Source organism: Anomalospiza imberbis, chromosome 5, assembly GCF_031753505.1.
Source record: "Anomalospiza imberbis isolate Cuckoo-Finch-1a 21T00152 chromosome 5, ASM3175350v1, whole genome shotgun sequence".
In the NCBI taxonomy this organism is placed as follows: domain Eukaryota; kingdom Metazoa; phylum Chordata; class Aves; order Passeriformes; family Viduidae; genus Anomalospiza; species Anomalospiza imberbis.
Window position 1 is genome coordinate 57,831,769 of NC_089685.1, and position 16,439 is coordinate 57,848,207.

The 16,439-nt window shown below is 40.6% G+C and overlaps 1 protein-coding gene across 1 annotated transcript in view; it reads right to left on the reverse strand.

Annotated features, from left to right (window-relative positions):
- The window catches only part of NUAK1 (NUAK family kinase 1), a 46,556-nt gene that overhangs the window by 4,484 nt on the left and 25,633 nt on the right, over window positions 1–16,439 (reverse strand). The window contains exons 3-6 of the mRNA XM_068191041.1: window positions 8,161–8,312; window positions 6,797–6,862; window positions 889–1,008; window positions 453–585 (exon numbers count right to left, since the gene is read on the reverse strand). Of these exons, the coding sequence (XP_068047142.1) occupies window positions 453–585; window positions 889–1,008; window positions 6,797–6,862; window positions 8,161–8,312 (471 nt within the window). The remainder of the gene's footprint in view (window positions 1–452; window positions 586–888; window positions 1,009–6,796; window positions 6,863–8,160; window positions 8,313–16,439) is intronic.

Below are 16,439 nucleotides of genomic sequence, written 5' to 3' on the forward strand. Positions count from 1 at the left end.
GCAGTGGCATTAATTCAGATTTTGGCCTGCCTTCTTTAATAAGAGATTGTGTTGCTCTGACCATTCACCTGCTCTCTGCTTGTGATAGCCCACAGTGTAGTGAGAGGTCTGTTCTGGACCAGTATGTTGTACCAGTTTACAGCTTGTCTGAACAATTCCACCTGCAATAGCTAACAGACCTTCCAGTGCCTCAGATCTACTTAAAAGAACCCATTACAGCTCCCCAAGGCAGCAAAATCTATCTGCTACAAAACTTTAATTTCAAAAGGGCTTTTGGAAAGTGCTGTACCCAGATGGGAATTTATAGCAGATGAACTCAGTAGAAGAATGAGATTTTTTTTTGGTGTACATCATTCTAATATAACATTGTAACATGTTGGAAGGGGCCAAACAAAATGCTCCATTCTGAACTGCTGTCAGCTCAGCACTTGGCTCTCCTTCCTTTTCCATACCTGAGGTCTGTGTTGGCTCACGATATTCTCCACTGCTGATCTGCCTGATGAGATTTTTGTGATCGAAGCCATCAAAGGGCATCGTTCCATAAACCAGAGTGTAAAGCAATACACCGAGGGCCCAGCTGTCAACCTGGAATACAGACACAACACATGTGAAGCCCAGGGAAGTTGATTCTTTCCCTTCTCCATGCCGTTAGCACCACAAGAGCAGCATCATGTCCAGCTGCACCTACTGCTGGACAAAATGGTATCTAACATCTCACTAACCACCCAAAGGCAATGTAAACAAAAGTGAAGCAGCTTAAGAACTTCAAATACAGGACAGACCCAAGTGAACTCACATGTACAGTAACATTTGTATTAAGACTCCCTCTCAAGAACATTATCATCAAAGACATCTCCATATCACCACAGAAAAACTGACCCTTCTTACCTCTGGGCCTCTGTAAGGCCGGCCATTAACTATTTCAGGGGAAGCATACAGTGGGCTTCCACAAAAGGTCTGCAGAAATTTGTCTTTATGATAAAGGTTGGAGAGTCCAAAATCAGCAATCTGTAAATAGAATTGCAAAAGGCATTTGTAATATGAATGATTTCTTAAAGTAACAAAAAAACCTTTATCAGGAAAGACTTAGCTATATTTGTCTCTGCCATAGGGAAAACTTGATGTGGACTTTACTTTTCTCTCTAAAGATCCCTCAGAGAAGAAGAGTTCCCAGCTTAAGTCCTCCTGATTAGGAACAAGGATGCTTTGGGTCCATTCACAGACAGGCCACCAACTGCACAACCATCAGCTGGTAATTTTATCCTGGATGAATTGCACATGCTTGCAAAGATAATCTCATACTGGGAAGCCTGCTGTCCACCGCCTGCTCTTCATCTTGTATAGTCATTAATACCAGAGGAAAGCAAGCAGAAAATACCACCCTTCTTATCACACACATGCAAGCCAAAAGCCACGACCTTTAAATTCAACAGGAGGAGGGAGGCAGGAGTGTTGCAGGAAGCTAAGCATTACTGAAAAAAGTGATTTTTGAAATCATCTACAATGTAGCTACGCCTAAATGAGGGGCTAAGTGAGGCAGTCACTCACTCCTCCAGATTCAGGGACATGGGGTTGAGGAATCTGAGCTGTTAAGCCCACGAGATGTCTATCATGAGATAATAAACACAAGTCTGGTTCCTGACTGGAAACAATGGGTCCAAATCCGGCTTGCCCAACACAAAACTTCCCTTGGGACTGTTGGGAATTTTGCCCATGTAGGAATTGCAGGATCAGGTCCAAATATTTTGTTTACTTCAATTCTCTGTTCTTGTTCTTACAAAACAAAGGCTGAGGACAGTAACACTAAATACTCCCACAATTTGTGCATTTTCTTTGTTTCACTAGCACAAGGCAACACATCTCATTTTCATCCCAAATGTTTCTGCTTCCCAGAGATACTTGTATTACTGCCCACAATCAACATAATACCTACATAAAAGACATAAAGCACAGGCATAAAAAAGGTATTGTAGATATAAAAGACAGGACTTTTCTCTGGCTTTTCTTCACCTTATTCATGTCTTTTCTACCAGAAAGAAATTAAATCCCAGGAATTTTCACAAGAGAAAATTCAAGAAAACACAAAGTGAGTGGAAAAAAAAAGGACTTGCCAGCACCATCATTCGGTCTTGGCTTTCTAAAACGTGTATCATCAATGCCTCTAATACCTGTTGAATTACAATGATCAGTGACTTCTTGGAAGAGGTAAAGTCTTTATCTCTATTACCTCAACTGGTACAGCTACACTGAAAAACTACACAGTTGAGACCAAAACAGGAAGATATATCTGCTTTTTAAACAGATATAAATAGATACATAGTTGTTAGATACTTTCATGTTAGAAATACAAACTTTTTTAATATTTCCTTTTTACACAATTTTTAGTCACAAGTCCAATATGAGATTTCATGCTTCATTCTTCCCTATTTTGATGTTCTGCTTGTGCAGGTGTTTAGCTGACAATCTGTATTCATCCTATTCAAAGAGCAGCTGATTTCTGTTCATTAATTTTAATTCATCTCAATATGTTCATTCATAGATTGAATTCACTCAGTCCCTCAGACAGCGTATTATCAACCCACAGCAGAAAATTCAACCCTTAAATAAATGCGGTTTGTAAAATCTTCATTGTATGGTTGGAATGTCATTGAAAACAGCTGGTGTAGAATTGCAGTCTGCAAACATATTCTCATGGCTCAGATTGCACTTAATTGCTTTAAATTCCACTTTCTTATCAAGTCACCCTGCCTGGCTTGCAGGAAGTTGGTTTTAAGCCTTATGAAGTGTGCCCTGTCAATCAGGGGAAGAATGGGATCATTTCAGTGTTAAAAATTCGTGCTGGTCATTGATTTTTATTTTAGTTCAGGATGCAGCTAAGACAAGGACAAACACTGCACAGTGTGATTCCTTATGAAAATATATTCCCTTAACACCATGGAATGTATAAAATGGATGTGCATGAATATATATATATATATATATAGGGATACATACCACTGTTCACTCTAAGAAACTCTCAGACTTGGGCATTCATGTTTTCATTTTGACCATTCAGGAAAAGAGTATTTATGTTACAATCCACTCCCATGCTCACAGACTGATGTTTATCAGCTTTTCCCATTAAAATTGTCATACCCCCCAAAACAAGATTAATAGAAGCCAACATTACTTCATGTTCTTGGCACTTAAATGGAACTAAGTCAAAAAAAGTTAAAAAAACTTCCTAAATTGGGAGGAGCAGAAAAGTGGACTTTCATTCCTCTTGCTTCAGGAATATATGTTTCATATTTATTGTTAGCTATGATAAACCAGATGTAAGTTATTGTTGAAGTGTGGAATATAAATTCCACAAAGTTCACACTCAAGGAAATTGTCAGCTTTATCCCACTTAAGAGTCTGTCTCTCTGTAGTGCAGATAGAGAAATAATTAGGTCTCCTAAAGCAAATGAAATATATGTACAGTTGGTGAGACTTCCAGCAAAGTAAATCCCAATTCCATATACTTAGTCTGTATATACAAAACCCTCGTGGGTTTTTAGTGGTTAGTCTGATTGGTGTCCCCTTACCAGCCCAAGAGAATGTGCAGTTAGCAGGATTATGTTACTGCTATACTTGCATTGTTCTACTCTTCTATCACTTTGGGCTTGATCATACTGTTACGTCAACCTCTGCTAGACATCTCTTTCAGCTGCAATTCCCAGCCCAGGAACTGTTCTTATCCCTATTGTGAACAAGGATGTTCAGTTTCACAAGTGTTTAAAGCTCATTTGATTCATTTATGTCTGCTGCATTTAGTGGTTTTCAGTAAAAGTCTGCAGGAAATAGTACTGCATACAAGTCCATGAAAAACCTAGTAGTACACCACAGATTGGATCACCTTTTTCCTCTCACTGCACTCCACCTCTGGCCTGTGGATATGCAGAACTCTTCAAAATGTGTACTTTTTGTTGCTTCCAGACACTGGTGTTTCCTTGTTGCTGTATTCTAACATGACTCTGCTTTCAGAGATTTTTACTCACCATCACAACTCTTAAAAACAAAAGAAGACCCCTTTTTATGTCTCCATACACTCCTTTATGACCTTCATTTAATTATCTAAAATTTAAGAATGGTTTCCAAGTTAGTGTAGTAAGAAGTAAAATGGCCTGGGGCCCTTTTAGGTTGGATAATAATTTCTAATGGATTACTTGTCCTCTTTATTTCCTGTTTTAAAAGTATTGTTTAAGCTGCTATACAGAGATCCATTTTTACATCATATTTTTTCTTCACATTATTATGACATGTTTTTGTAAATCATAATGCATAGATCACTGGTTTCATCAGAAACATGTATGCAATTGCACATTGCACCCAAGAACAAAGGGATTCCTTTAATTTTCCCATTCTCAAAATCAAACCGCCAATTTTGTGCTTGTAATCCACTGAATGAAATATAAATACTAGGAAAGTACAGATAAGACTATCAATCCATTCCTAGAAAATGCCTTCCCCTGAGTATTTCAAGCCTTCAGTCAATACCAAAGCCCTGAATTTTTTTCTGCCTGAACAAACCACATGTAAATATTCTCAGAATGAGGACCTGATAAATTTACTCCTAATAAATAATTTACAGTTCCATATGTGTTTCCTTGCCAACGGTTACTGTTTAGTGAAACAAAGAAAAAGTGGGAAGTAAAAATCTGTGCAAGTAACACAGAAACCACAGCAATATATTCAAAGCTTCAGCATCAGGGAAATAGTGGCTGTATGTTTAACATTAAGTATTCAAAGCTGACTTTAGTCACAAGGTTTAAAAAAAGAGAGCACAGAGGAAAAAAAAACCATACCAGAAGTCACCTCTTGAAGCAATCCAAATTCAAACACTATTGACTGTAAGATGTATGAAATATCAATACCTTCCTGAGTTGAGTCTGTTTTTCAGTTTCATGAGACCCTTTGCACAAGAAGTGACTAGGGGACAGCCAAGAAGCCACTTGCCCATGCCAAGGCAGCCTTGCCTGCTCAGAGGCCTTAACATTGAAGAGATGTAGCTGAGGAAAGGCTAGAAATATGAAAAATACCTACAGCAGTTTAAACACAATACAAGTCAGGAAAGGGAAACCCTCAAGAAAAAGATGTCCAAATGACTGAAATGTATGTGAGGAGGTAGAGCTACCTGAATTTCTTCCACAGCAGTGCCACTTGCTATGGCAGCTGAAATGCATCTGAGGTTCTGAAGCCCCTGGGTCAGCTCCAAGTGTGGACCAAACAAAGCCACCTGTCCTTGCCCCATCCTTCCGCTCTACCCACAGGAGAACAGCTCCCATAAAGGAGAGAGGGGCAGGAGCGGAGCCGTCTGACAAAGCTCAGCTCCCCAGAGGCTTGAGGAAATGATTGGTTTTGCATATGAGGACCACGGTGCAGAGATCCAGCCCTCCACAGCCAGCAAATTCCACAAATTCCTCTTTTCTCTGAAGAATTCTCTGATTAGCTGGGAAGATAGCTTGGCATGTAATGTGGAAAGAAAGGTCATCCTGCCTGCGGAAGCCTGATTCGTATACAAAGTCCTAGAAAGGCTACTTTTTGTTTTCAGCACTGCTGAGAACAGCTCTGGCTGCTGCAGACAGCGGCCCTGTAGGAACAGGAGAGAGGAGGTCTGCTCCAACACTGGATGCTAACAGCAAAACATCCAAATATTACATTGGATGGGCCTTCTGTAAAAGACTATTTTTGGAAACCACATATTTATGTGCCTTTAATCCACTAGCTGATCCAAGTTAGCTTCTGTCATCAACGTTACACAGATGGCAGCTACCACATGTTACTTTCCATTTCCATTGCACATCAGCTCGAAATGAAGCCAATCTCTCCAGTGTGAAGCATAGAGGGCAGTGCCTACAGCCCTAGGGCTTTCAGAGGAGACAAAAGGAAGACCCAGGCTATTTAGGTACTGGGCTACGCAAGTAGCACCTTGATTACTTTTTTAATTAAATAAGGATCCTCAAGCATCAGCAGAAACTCTTTGGTGTTCTTCCCTCTGCTTGTTTGCCCACGGATGAGCACATCCAGCTACCCAAGGAGGAACGAAGTTGAAAGTGAAAAACAGGTTCAGCCACCTAGAGATTACACTTATTTTATAGAGGAATATAGATAGGATATATATAGGAAATTACTCTGGAAATTAAATCTCTGCATTATTTAACTTTGTACTACAGCTATAAAAAATATAAGAAAAAGACAGGAAAAAAGGTCATTCTCATGCTTTCACTGGGGAGAAATGGTATGGAAATGACATCACTTACATCACTATCCAAAGTATACGTTTGTGTCTGAAGTTCCAAGGCCATTTCCTAATGAAGCACATGTGCTTTACTAGGTTTATTTTGAAACTCTATTTGCTTATTTTCCAGCCATGATCAAAAGAACATTCAGACTGTTCTTTAGGAGGCACTTGAACCCTGTAGATCAGAACAGTTTTTTCCTCGCCCCAGAAGTAGCCAGCAATAATATAATTTGTACAATAAGCCCAATTGCATGAAATGCTCTGCTGTTTTCTACCAGTGGGAAGACACTGCATTGGGAATCGTGGCCTTTGCATGGCAGGACAGGGCCTTCTCCTCCAAAGTATGCAAAGCTTCATTTAGTGTGTATTACTGGGAATCAGTGGTGTCTTTCCCCAACCTCCAAACCTCTGAGCCTCTTGCCATATGCTGTTGCTTAGTAGCTGTTACCATAACAATGGCTCTTCTAATACATTGGGTAAAAATGTTATAAAACATGCAAATCCATTCTGAGAAACTGAGAAAAAGAATCCTACCTTAATATTAAAATTGTCATCAAGAAGAATGTTTTCCAATTTTAGATCCCTGTGGACAACACCATTCTGAAACAAGGAAGAAAAAAACAGGGAAGAGCAAGAGAAAATATTAGGAAAATTAAAGGTGAGCTGGCAGGGTGGTCTTTGCATCTCCATTTCAGGGCTGATTTCACTGTCATAACACTCATGGCCCAGTGACTAGTGACAGGCGCTGTATTAGTCATTTGGTGTGTGGTTAAGGGAAGAATGACTGGAATCTGTCCTCCCACAGACACTCTGAAACAGCAGGGGGGTGGGGGGCAGAGGACTGGGGGTATCTTTTCAGAACTTAATTTCATCCTGGATCCTGCCCCCACTGTGTGAAAGCAGGATATTCTTCCCAGGCACCAGAAACCAATATCTGTCAATGACGTTAGCCCCCACAAAAGCCCTCATTCCTCCAATGAGCAGCCATGTGGATGGGGGGAGTTAGAATCCCAAAGGATTGCAAATGTTAGGGATGGAAGCAAACAGACTGGGTCTAGGTCAGAGCCTTCTTTACAGAAACTTGGGAAAATTAAATGCATCAGGAATGGCACTGCAGCTTTTCAGCTCTATGCAGTGAGGACTTTGAGAAACCCCCTTTTTTATCAGAATTCAAGTAGAGACTTAAGTATTTTAAGAATTACAATTAAAATTGTGTTAGCTGCCCATTGCCTTTAGCCTCATACAAATTTTGGCTCTATGCAGTTGTTTCATAAACAGGTATAAAAGGTCCATGATGACAGCCAGTCAGCTACCTTGGGTTTAATTGCTTGACTTGTCATTCCAAGTGGGTACCATGATGGATAAGTTCATTAGCAAATGGTATCTTTCCTGCTACATCTGGTAAAGTTACTTTTACCTATCCAGAATGATTATGTACTAAACCTCATGCATAAACCTCATAGCTTTCTCTTGGCTTTTTCTTTCATATATTATACCTCCTACTCTAAAGTTGTTTACTAGTATATTCAAATTGCAAACTAACATTTGTTTGAATGCATTAATATTAATGCTGTAGAGGTTATATAGGACGCCTTCTTTAGTTGATGTTGTAATTTTTGAGTTTTTAAATGTCAGGAGAATTATTTTAAAGGCAAAAATGGATGGTAGGCCTAAAGTAAGGGTGTGTCTGGTATCTGTCATAGAACAGGAAAACATCATTAAGTCTTTAAAAAGCCACTAGTTCAGTGTAGTGCTTTTAATGAAGATCTCCTGTTGTACTGATAAAATCATGTGCTCTGATACTTAATAATGAATGCTGTTGCCTCAGACATGCTTTGAAATATATGCCAGTAATCAGCCTTGAAACAGCATTTTTTACCATGAAATCCTTTGCTCACCTTGTGGCAGTAATGCACAGCAGAGACTATTTGTCGGAAGAAGTGTCTTGTCTCTCTTTCGCTTAATCGCCGCCTCTCACTGATGTAATCGTACAACTCTCCTTTACTTGCATACTCCATGATGATAACAATCTTATCTTTATTTTCAAACACTGCACAGAAGAAAAGAAATAAACACCACAGTTGATTCAATCCATTTGAAAAATGACAGTTGAAAGAGTGAAGAGTCGGGATGTCTGATCACATCCTAGACCACCAGTGCAGGCTGGAAAGACGTACTAACAAATCCCACTGCAAAAAGCAAGTTCCAAAGCTGCTTTTTGCCAGAGGAAGATTACAACATCTCAGACCAAGAGAAGGAAGTTGAGTTTATCCTCTCTTTCAAATGGCTACATGAACCTCTTTGTCTCAAATAATATGGGGTCACAAGGTGGCAAAGTCAACTTATCCTAGTGAGGTGAGGTGGACATTTGTGCCAGTAAACCAGCACAGAATTCCTCATACAAGTAGCCCACTTGAGGCCAGAGGACAGAAGCAGACAGGAGCCCTCATATCATTTGGAAAGGGTTTATAGAAGGCAGAATAAATTCTTGTTTTCAGTAATTGATACAGGATTGCCATTTGGCTTACAATGACGGTTGGTTGGCTTTCACCTACCACCAAAATCCAACAAGTGGACTGATAGATGTGTCCTCCTCCATCCCAACTCTGTGTGAAAGCATGGCCACCTGAGCTTGTTGTGGCTGCAGCACCTCCAGAGCTGTACAGCTCTTGTCAGTGTGGCTCTGTACCCCGTCTCATACAACCAATTCTTCCTCAAGCTTCCTTATGTCCTGCCCCTAGCACATGTCCCACTGCATGTCACAGACTGCATGCTGTAAGTCTCTGTCGCTTGTGCAGAGCCAGCAGCAATGCACTACACCAGCGTAAGCAGAGCAAGGAAAATCATCTCATACACGTCACAGCCCGACTCTTCTTCAGGGCTGAGAGCTTGCTGTGTCACATGCTGTCAAGGACTTCGCTATGAGTGGCAGATAACTAATATTTAATCTAGTAAAGCGGGCCGTTAATAGTCTGGAATTGCTGTAATGTCATGGCTGCTAAATAGTTCTTCTCTTTTGTGACCAAAAATCCATTGCAACCCACTGGAAACTTTCTGCACCTGCCGTAAGTAACCACTACTATATGAAAACATGGTGATTTTCCTTTTCTTTTTATCTGTGGCAGCACTGTCACACTGGCAGCAAGGCCAGTATACAAATTAATGAGGTTAAAGGGTTTATTACAAACAGATGCTAGTTTTGACCAGCTCCACTGTAATGATGCCTTCCTATATCTCTTTATCAAAGCTCAGCCAGTAGTCTTTGGTGATTTAAAAAAAAACAGAATTAAGCTTCAGCTTTTGCAGTGAAATGTGAAGCTGCCTCTCTTAACACAGAGATATTTACTTCTCTTAGGCCTTGTCTCATGTCCTTTCACACCTTGTCACTCAAATCTACAAGGCAAAGCCTCTGCAGTTCACTCTAACACCCCTGAATCGCAGCCAAACAGCTCTGATAAAAGAGAGAGCAAACAGCCAGATAAAATTGGCTGCTTACTTGTCTGCTGGCCTTACTGTACCCTGAAGCAGAGGCCTCTGCCAGCAATTACATCCTATGTGCATCCTCATTAGCAATAAACTTCGGAAACTGGGAAAGCCGTCTCTGGATGGATTATACATACAGTATCCTCTCCAAGAACGGCAGACTGATACTGTCTGGGAAAAACTGAACATGCCCCGTGTCATTCAGGGAGGTGCTGTGATGTGTTACCAATAAAACAGTAATGCGCACACTTGCTTCTCTAGGCTTGGAAAGGCTTGTTAGGTACAGGCTTGTTTAAGAAGGCAAAAAGAAATAGTTATAGTAAGCTGAGACAAATCACTGGAAATGCTCTCATATAAGAGATATGATTTAAAAAAAACACATAAACCACACAACAACAACAACAAAATTTCCCCCAAACCCCAGCTGAGTCCATGAGTTAGGGGTTAATGTATCACACACATATAGGTGAAGTTGCCACACGACACAAACGATCTCAGTGAACTTTCATGGAAATGCATATCCCAAGCAGTTCCAACTGAGGACCACCCTCAGCTCAGAGGCACATTTGCCCCTGGCTCTTCTTGCCCTACTCCTCCAAAAGCTGATACCCCACCAGGTGTTCAGTGCCGCTGATGACAGTAACAGCAATAATAGCCCTGCCACAACAGAGCATTCTTCCAGGCTGTGTTTTTATGAAAGTTTTGCCTTCATTACTCAGTCCTCAGAGTTTTCTCAAATCATCCTTGATGTTCTGAAGTTTTAAATCTTAAAATGTAATTATTTTGGACTCAAATTTGCCATATCAATACAAGTCCTGATCCAGATGTATTTTCCAACATTTCTACAGAAATGAGGTGGAAAAGTATTTGGTTTGGAGGAATGTGCATTCAAAGGCACTTTCCATTTCAAATTTTCTCTTACACCCTCTAGGAAACTGAGATAACACCATCATGCTGAATTTAGGAAAGCATAAATCCCTGTTCCAGATTTCAAATTTTTGTCACAAAGCCACACTAGAATCAATGAGTACGGAATTGTTCCAGAAATTCATATTTGGCTTTCAGTTTACTGGCACATTTTTCTTCACGAGGGAGAATTTTGAGAGGGAAACTATCCTCAAACTTAGGTAACATTACAGAGGCCTCCTCACCATCACCATACCTGAACAATTACAGAATTAAACAGCAAATTGTTTCTCTACCCAGGAGCAGAGGTGAATAGGGAGGTATTTTTTTACAACTGCGTAATTTCACCTCCACCGTATCAGCTGAACCTTAGGAGTGGGCACACAGCTATTTCCCACAGAGAGGGAACTAAACAGCAGACAAAATATCTAAAATGAGAGCTGCAGCTGAAGGAAGAGGAGGATGAAAGGCAGTGGGATTTATGTCTATACACACACAGCCTTAAAGAGGAATTTAGTGGTCAAGACTATCAGGCAAGTGACAAGGTGGTATTCTGGCAAGTCTCACACTATCAGCCAAGTACACCATGAATTTTCACAGTAGTATTTAGGATGTCAGGCAGGTTTCACACAGGCACTTCTGAATTTCCCTTCTAAGCACAGCATGTAGTTTTATAAACATATGCTCAAGAAAGCCTTGTGGCCAATGGCTGGCGGAAGAGAAGAGGGCATTAATTAAAGGCTGGATTGACTTGCTGCAAAGAATAATGAGGTAATAAATATACTGCCCTGTTAGCACCTGGGCTGTAACCTGTGGGCTGATGACAGACGGGTTGCCTCCATATAGCTTCTGGGACTTCTTGGTTCACTCTTTGTTTTTGCTGCAGATGATTTATTACCTGCCATCCTACTGCATATTCATTCTGAAACTCACCCCCACCTAGAAGTGTGCCTGAACCCTGGTTGTACCTACTGCCAGCAGAGAAGCATGGCTTTGGCAGGATGCTGAACCCCAGGAACCTTCCAAATCTTGCTACTTCTGGGACAGCCATGTCATATAAGCCTGCTCCCAAGCCCTGAGCAAGGTCAAGGGAAGGAGACCATACATGAGTAAGGTGGGGTGCTTTAGTTTCTTTCAAACCATCAATACTCTGTAAATGGCTAGCCAAATTAGATAAGCAAAAAACTGTCAGTACCAACACCCAGACATGGATAGCAGGGGAGATGGCCTGTCAATTAGGAATCAAGATAGGGGGGTTGCATAGATAGAGGCACGAGCTTCACCTATTAGAGGGGACAGCAGCAGGAGAAATGCTTGCTACCGGCTGTGCGTCATCTATTTCTGAGCCAATGTGTTTATTTTCACCACTTTGCAAGCTGTGTTACTCTGAGAGCTGCAACAAGACCTTGATGTAGCTGGAGGGCTGCTGCACTGCCTCAGCCATGGTGGTCAAGTGCTGCTGCAGAGTAGTGCTTGCAAATCACTACTACTCCTCAGCAGACAGAGCCTGCCAGCTGAAGGACTGACTGTGGAGATGACTGCACTTTATGCGGCCACAGGGGAGGAAGCAGGGACAGCAGTGTGAGAGCACATCAGGAACCAGGAGCAGGAATGGCATGAACCTCAAGGTGTGAGGAACAACATGATTGTATCCCCAGGAAATGAGCAAAGGATAGGACACTGGCCACAGCAACATGGAGAAACAGCATTTTCCAGGGGGCTACAAGGTCATGGGGTTTGGTCTGGTCACCCCAAAAGCCTTGGGAACCCAAGTAGCAAAGGGTGCTTAAGATACACTGGTCAAAGATTTCTTACTTTTCTTTAAACCCCACCCTTAAGTCTAATGTGTTTGTTTTTTTAAAAGTGACACAGAAAAAGTCTATACCTCCAGGCTCATAATTGAAACCAAATCGGCTGACTTCAAAGTTCCTTGAAGAACAAAAATGTGAAATTGGGAAAGAATTTCACTTTTCGCTATCAAAGACATATCTGAGGCAAAGTACAATTTGTTATGTGAACAACCCATCCTTCTTTCGTGGGTTGTTCTACTACAGTAATAGCGCTTGCATATAATCTCTCCACTTATTTATAGTTAGAGGCTGTGAAATTATGAACTCAGCTTCTATCTACAGCCTCCCATTTTCCAAATAGCGCTGGTTGACCTCTTGCTCATCAGCACTCTTCTTTTCAATCCTACTGCCAAATTTGTCCCTCTAGCTACACCAAAGTCACCTCCTCTGAAATTCATAGGACAAGTCTGACACCAAATGAACACACTCACTACACTTCTTCTCTGCTAAGATGTGCTTCATCATAAAATTTTTGAAAGCCCAGATGGGCAAGTTTTGCAAACATCAGTCAGAAAGATTTAATGGTACATTGTACACCTCTCTATTAGGACAGCTCACTCTGGACTGACTTACTACTAAAATAAAAAAAAAAGCAGGAGGCTTTTGCCCTTCCTCAAAGCTCACAGAATACTGAAGTCAGAGTGAGTGCTGAGGGGGGTGGATTATTTCCCTTCCTCCCAAAAGGACTATCTCCTTGTGGGCTGATTCCATTTGGTTTACATGTAACCCTGGGGTAAGGATTTTAGTTTGTTAGTTTAAGAGGGGTGGCCAATCTCTTTGCACTGGAACCATTTGAATTCTCCTCATGCCTTTGCTCTCTATCAGAGCAATCTCCTAAATTAGTTCCAGTATGTTGACATTCCTTCCATCTGGTGTCTTTCCATTCAGTGGTATTTTTATTACTCTCCTAACAGCCGCAGACAGAAGTACCTTTCCACTGCTACAAAATGCTCTTTTATTAAAGGTCAGCCAAATCAAAAGAACATGCGAGTTTGTTTTTAATTTTGAAGATGCAGACTAGAATAACCTTTTCATTCAGAAAATTCATGTATGACCCAATTACCTCACTTGTGTAATAAGCCTTGAATTATTCTTCAAAAAGTCATGCGAATACTGAAAACTGTCTTTTACCTTAGAAATTCAGCCTGATTCAGCTTTTGTGTTTTTGACTGTTTTACAGCCCCTTGGCATAATTTTTATTTAGCTGTTTTTTTAGTAGTAGTAGTATTTTATTACTGTTTTTAACAGAGCATATAGCAGACATGAAAATATTCCAGGTCCAGTGAGAAAACCATGTATATGCATACACATAAATTTCTGCATATGCTTAATTATAATTTAAGATATCAAGATATAAAGTATGTGTTCTAATGCTAAAGTTGTGTTAAATTATTTTCCTGAATTATAGCCTTATTCAGCCAAATTGCATCTCCTTTTAAATTAAAGGAACGTAGTTAAGATCATACAATAATCTTTTTAAATCAGACAGCATGCCATAATTTACTCCCCAGTGAGGAGATTAAATCAGAATGGGAACTATTATCCTTGGTGAGGCTGTTTCTCACAGAGCAAGACTGAGGATATACAGATTATGATGGTTTGCTCTTTAGAAGAAAGGAAAAATAACAGTTGCTAATTTGGCCACAATAACAGGTTTACATTAATTGCCTTTGTTTCAGCAAAGAATACAAGCACCAACTCCCCTTTATTTAAATATGATTTAAACTGTCGATGAACTTCAGAGAAGCAAATATTTACATTGCTATGGTAGGACTGTGTAAATGGGAAGATGGAAATAAATTTCATCGCTGCTGGCAATCATTTTGACATTTAAACCAGACCTGCCTGTGATCTCACACATTTGAGTTTATGTCATGTCCAATTAAGTGCTGTTTAGGTGATCACCCTGAATGGCAGGAAATTCATAAAACTGGGGCATGGTAACTAAAGAGTTAAGTTTGTTTATTCTTGTTTCATTAGTATCTCTAGACACTTGAAATATTACTTGATGTTCTTGGATGTTATCAACTGAAAACAATGAGAATAAAGTACCCGAAGGTCAAAGGCCTACATAATTAGAGGAAATCAATTAGAAATGTGGTTAAACAGTATCACTACTGAAGTACTTTCTCTTGGCCAAAAAAAAGAATCATTTCAGCTTTCCAACTTCCAATAGTCTTGATTAAAGCCCAGTCATTCACGTGATGTTTAAAGGGACTTGTGGCTTTTTCAGGTGTTTTGCACACAGAAGAGGTGGGGTCATTAGGCACCAAAGTTTGTTTTGATTATGTCTGAAAACCAGGAGATAGTAAAGGCTTGGACAGAGGCTGCGATTGCTCTGAACTGTCACAGCCAGAGATAGGCGACTGTTTTGCCACCCTGGCCCCTGGCTGCTGCCCAACCCTGAGGTCCACATGCAGCTGATGGCGGAGACATTTTTCTGAGCCAGTGCTGCTGCAGGGATGCAGTTCCTCAGCAGTGGCTTGTGTCCACACACCTTTAACAGCTGCCACACAGGCAGATTTCTGACAATGCAGCTGGTTTTGCTGATGATATGGTGACTTGACTGACACAACTTCCCATACTGGAGATAGGCCTATGTGTGAAACACCAAGTGCGTTTATGCTTTGTTGCATGACATCTAGCACAAAATGTGAGATTGAACATGTATTTGGCAAGTGCAGTGAGTATCCTGGAATACTATGTCACTGCTGCTACACACTGTCAGATTATCTCCTATTGCCTTTGGGGTTTGAAAGTAGAGCTGAACCAGGCTCCTGATTAAGCATGCAACCTAGCTCAAGCCATTGTGGACTGGCAGACATATGTTGGAGAATCTCTCTGCTTTCTCTTAAGAGTATCAAAAATGCAACCTAGAAGAAAAAAGAAGTGCATCTTACTTGGGAGATCCATATTTTGTGCTTTGTTAATGTAAAGTGTGCAGCACTCTTATAAGCATCCTGGCCCCAATTCAGCAGAGCACTTCAGCACACACTTTCCTTCAGTTACTCGTTTACGTTAATGCCATCATGTTCCACGATCACCAAATTTTGATCCTAATGTTTATTCATTCTCCAGGGAAGATCTTCAGTAAACTATTTCTACAAACGTGTTAGCTAATAGTTACCTATTAGTATATTTTGCAAAAGGGCAGATTTTTCTGTATGGTTCTGCTGACCAAGGACGACTCTTTCAACACAGAAACAGTCGTGCAGACAACTGTACTTCACACTACAAAGACTCAAGAGCTCACTCCTAAATGTATCAAGTGTAACTTCACCCTCGTGATTGGCCCAACACATGTTTAAATGTTTGCAGAATGTTCCTTTCCTGGTTTAACTTTTATAAAGTATTGCCAGATGAGGTAGACTTCGCACTCAAGCTACCCCTGGAAAAATATGTTAGCTCTCAAAGGCTTTATTATAAAATGCTGGAGTTTTCAAGGCAAAAAAGCAATAGGGCAAAGGAGGGGTGAGGGGCAGGGGAGAGACAGACAGATGAATGGACAGAGGCATTATTCTATAAATTAAAATTTATGTGCTGAAATCAGAACACTGCCAGCAAAGCCGACTTCATTTATCCGGTCCCTTTCAAGGAGTTTAAAGACACTTAAAGGAGCACTTCTCTCACAGCCGCACTCGACAGATTGCCAATTACAGCCCTGCTGAGAGGATGGAATTTCTTTAGTCACAACTGTACATCTGCCCTGGCAGTAATGGGCAAGGTCCATGCCTTATGATTAGGTTACAAAGAAGTACCTCTAAACTGGAAAGCTTGGTTTCCACACATCTGAATTTGCTTGGTATCAATAAAAAAAGATAAGGTTGTCTTGACATCAAGTAGACAAATTCAGAGGTTAATTGCTATTAGCAGGAAGGTCAAAAGGATACCTAAACAAGACCCTACTTAAGGAAAACACATGCTTGTAAATGTAGTAC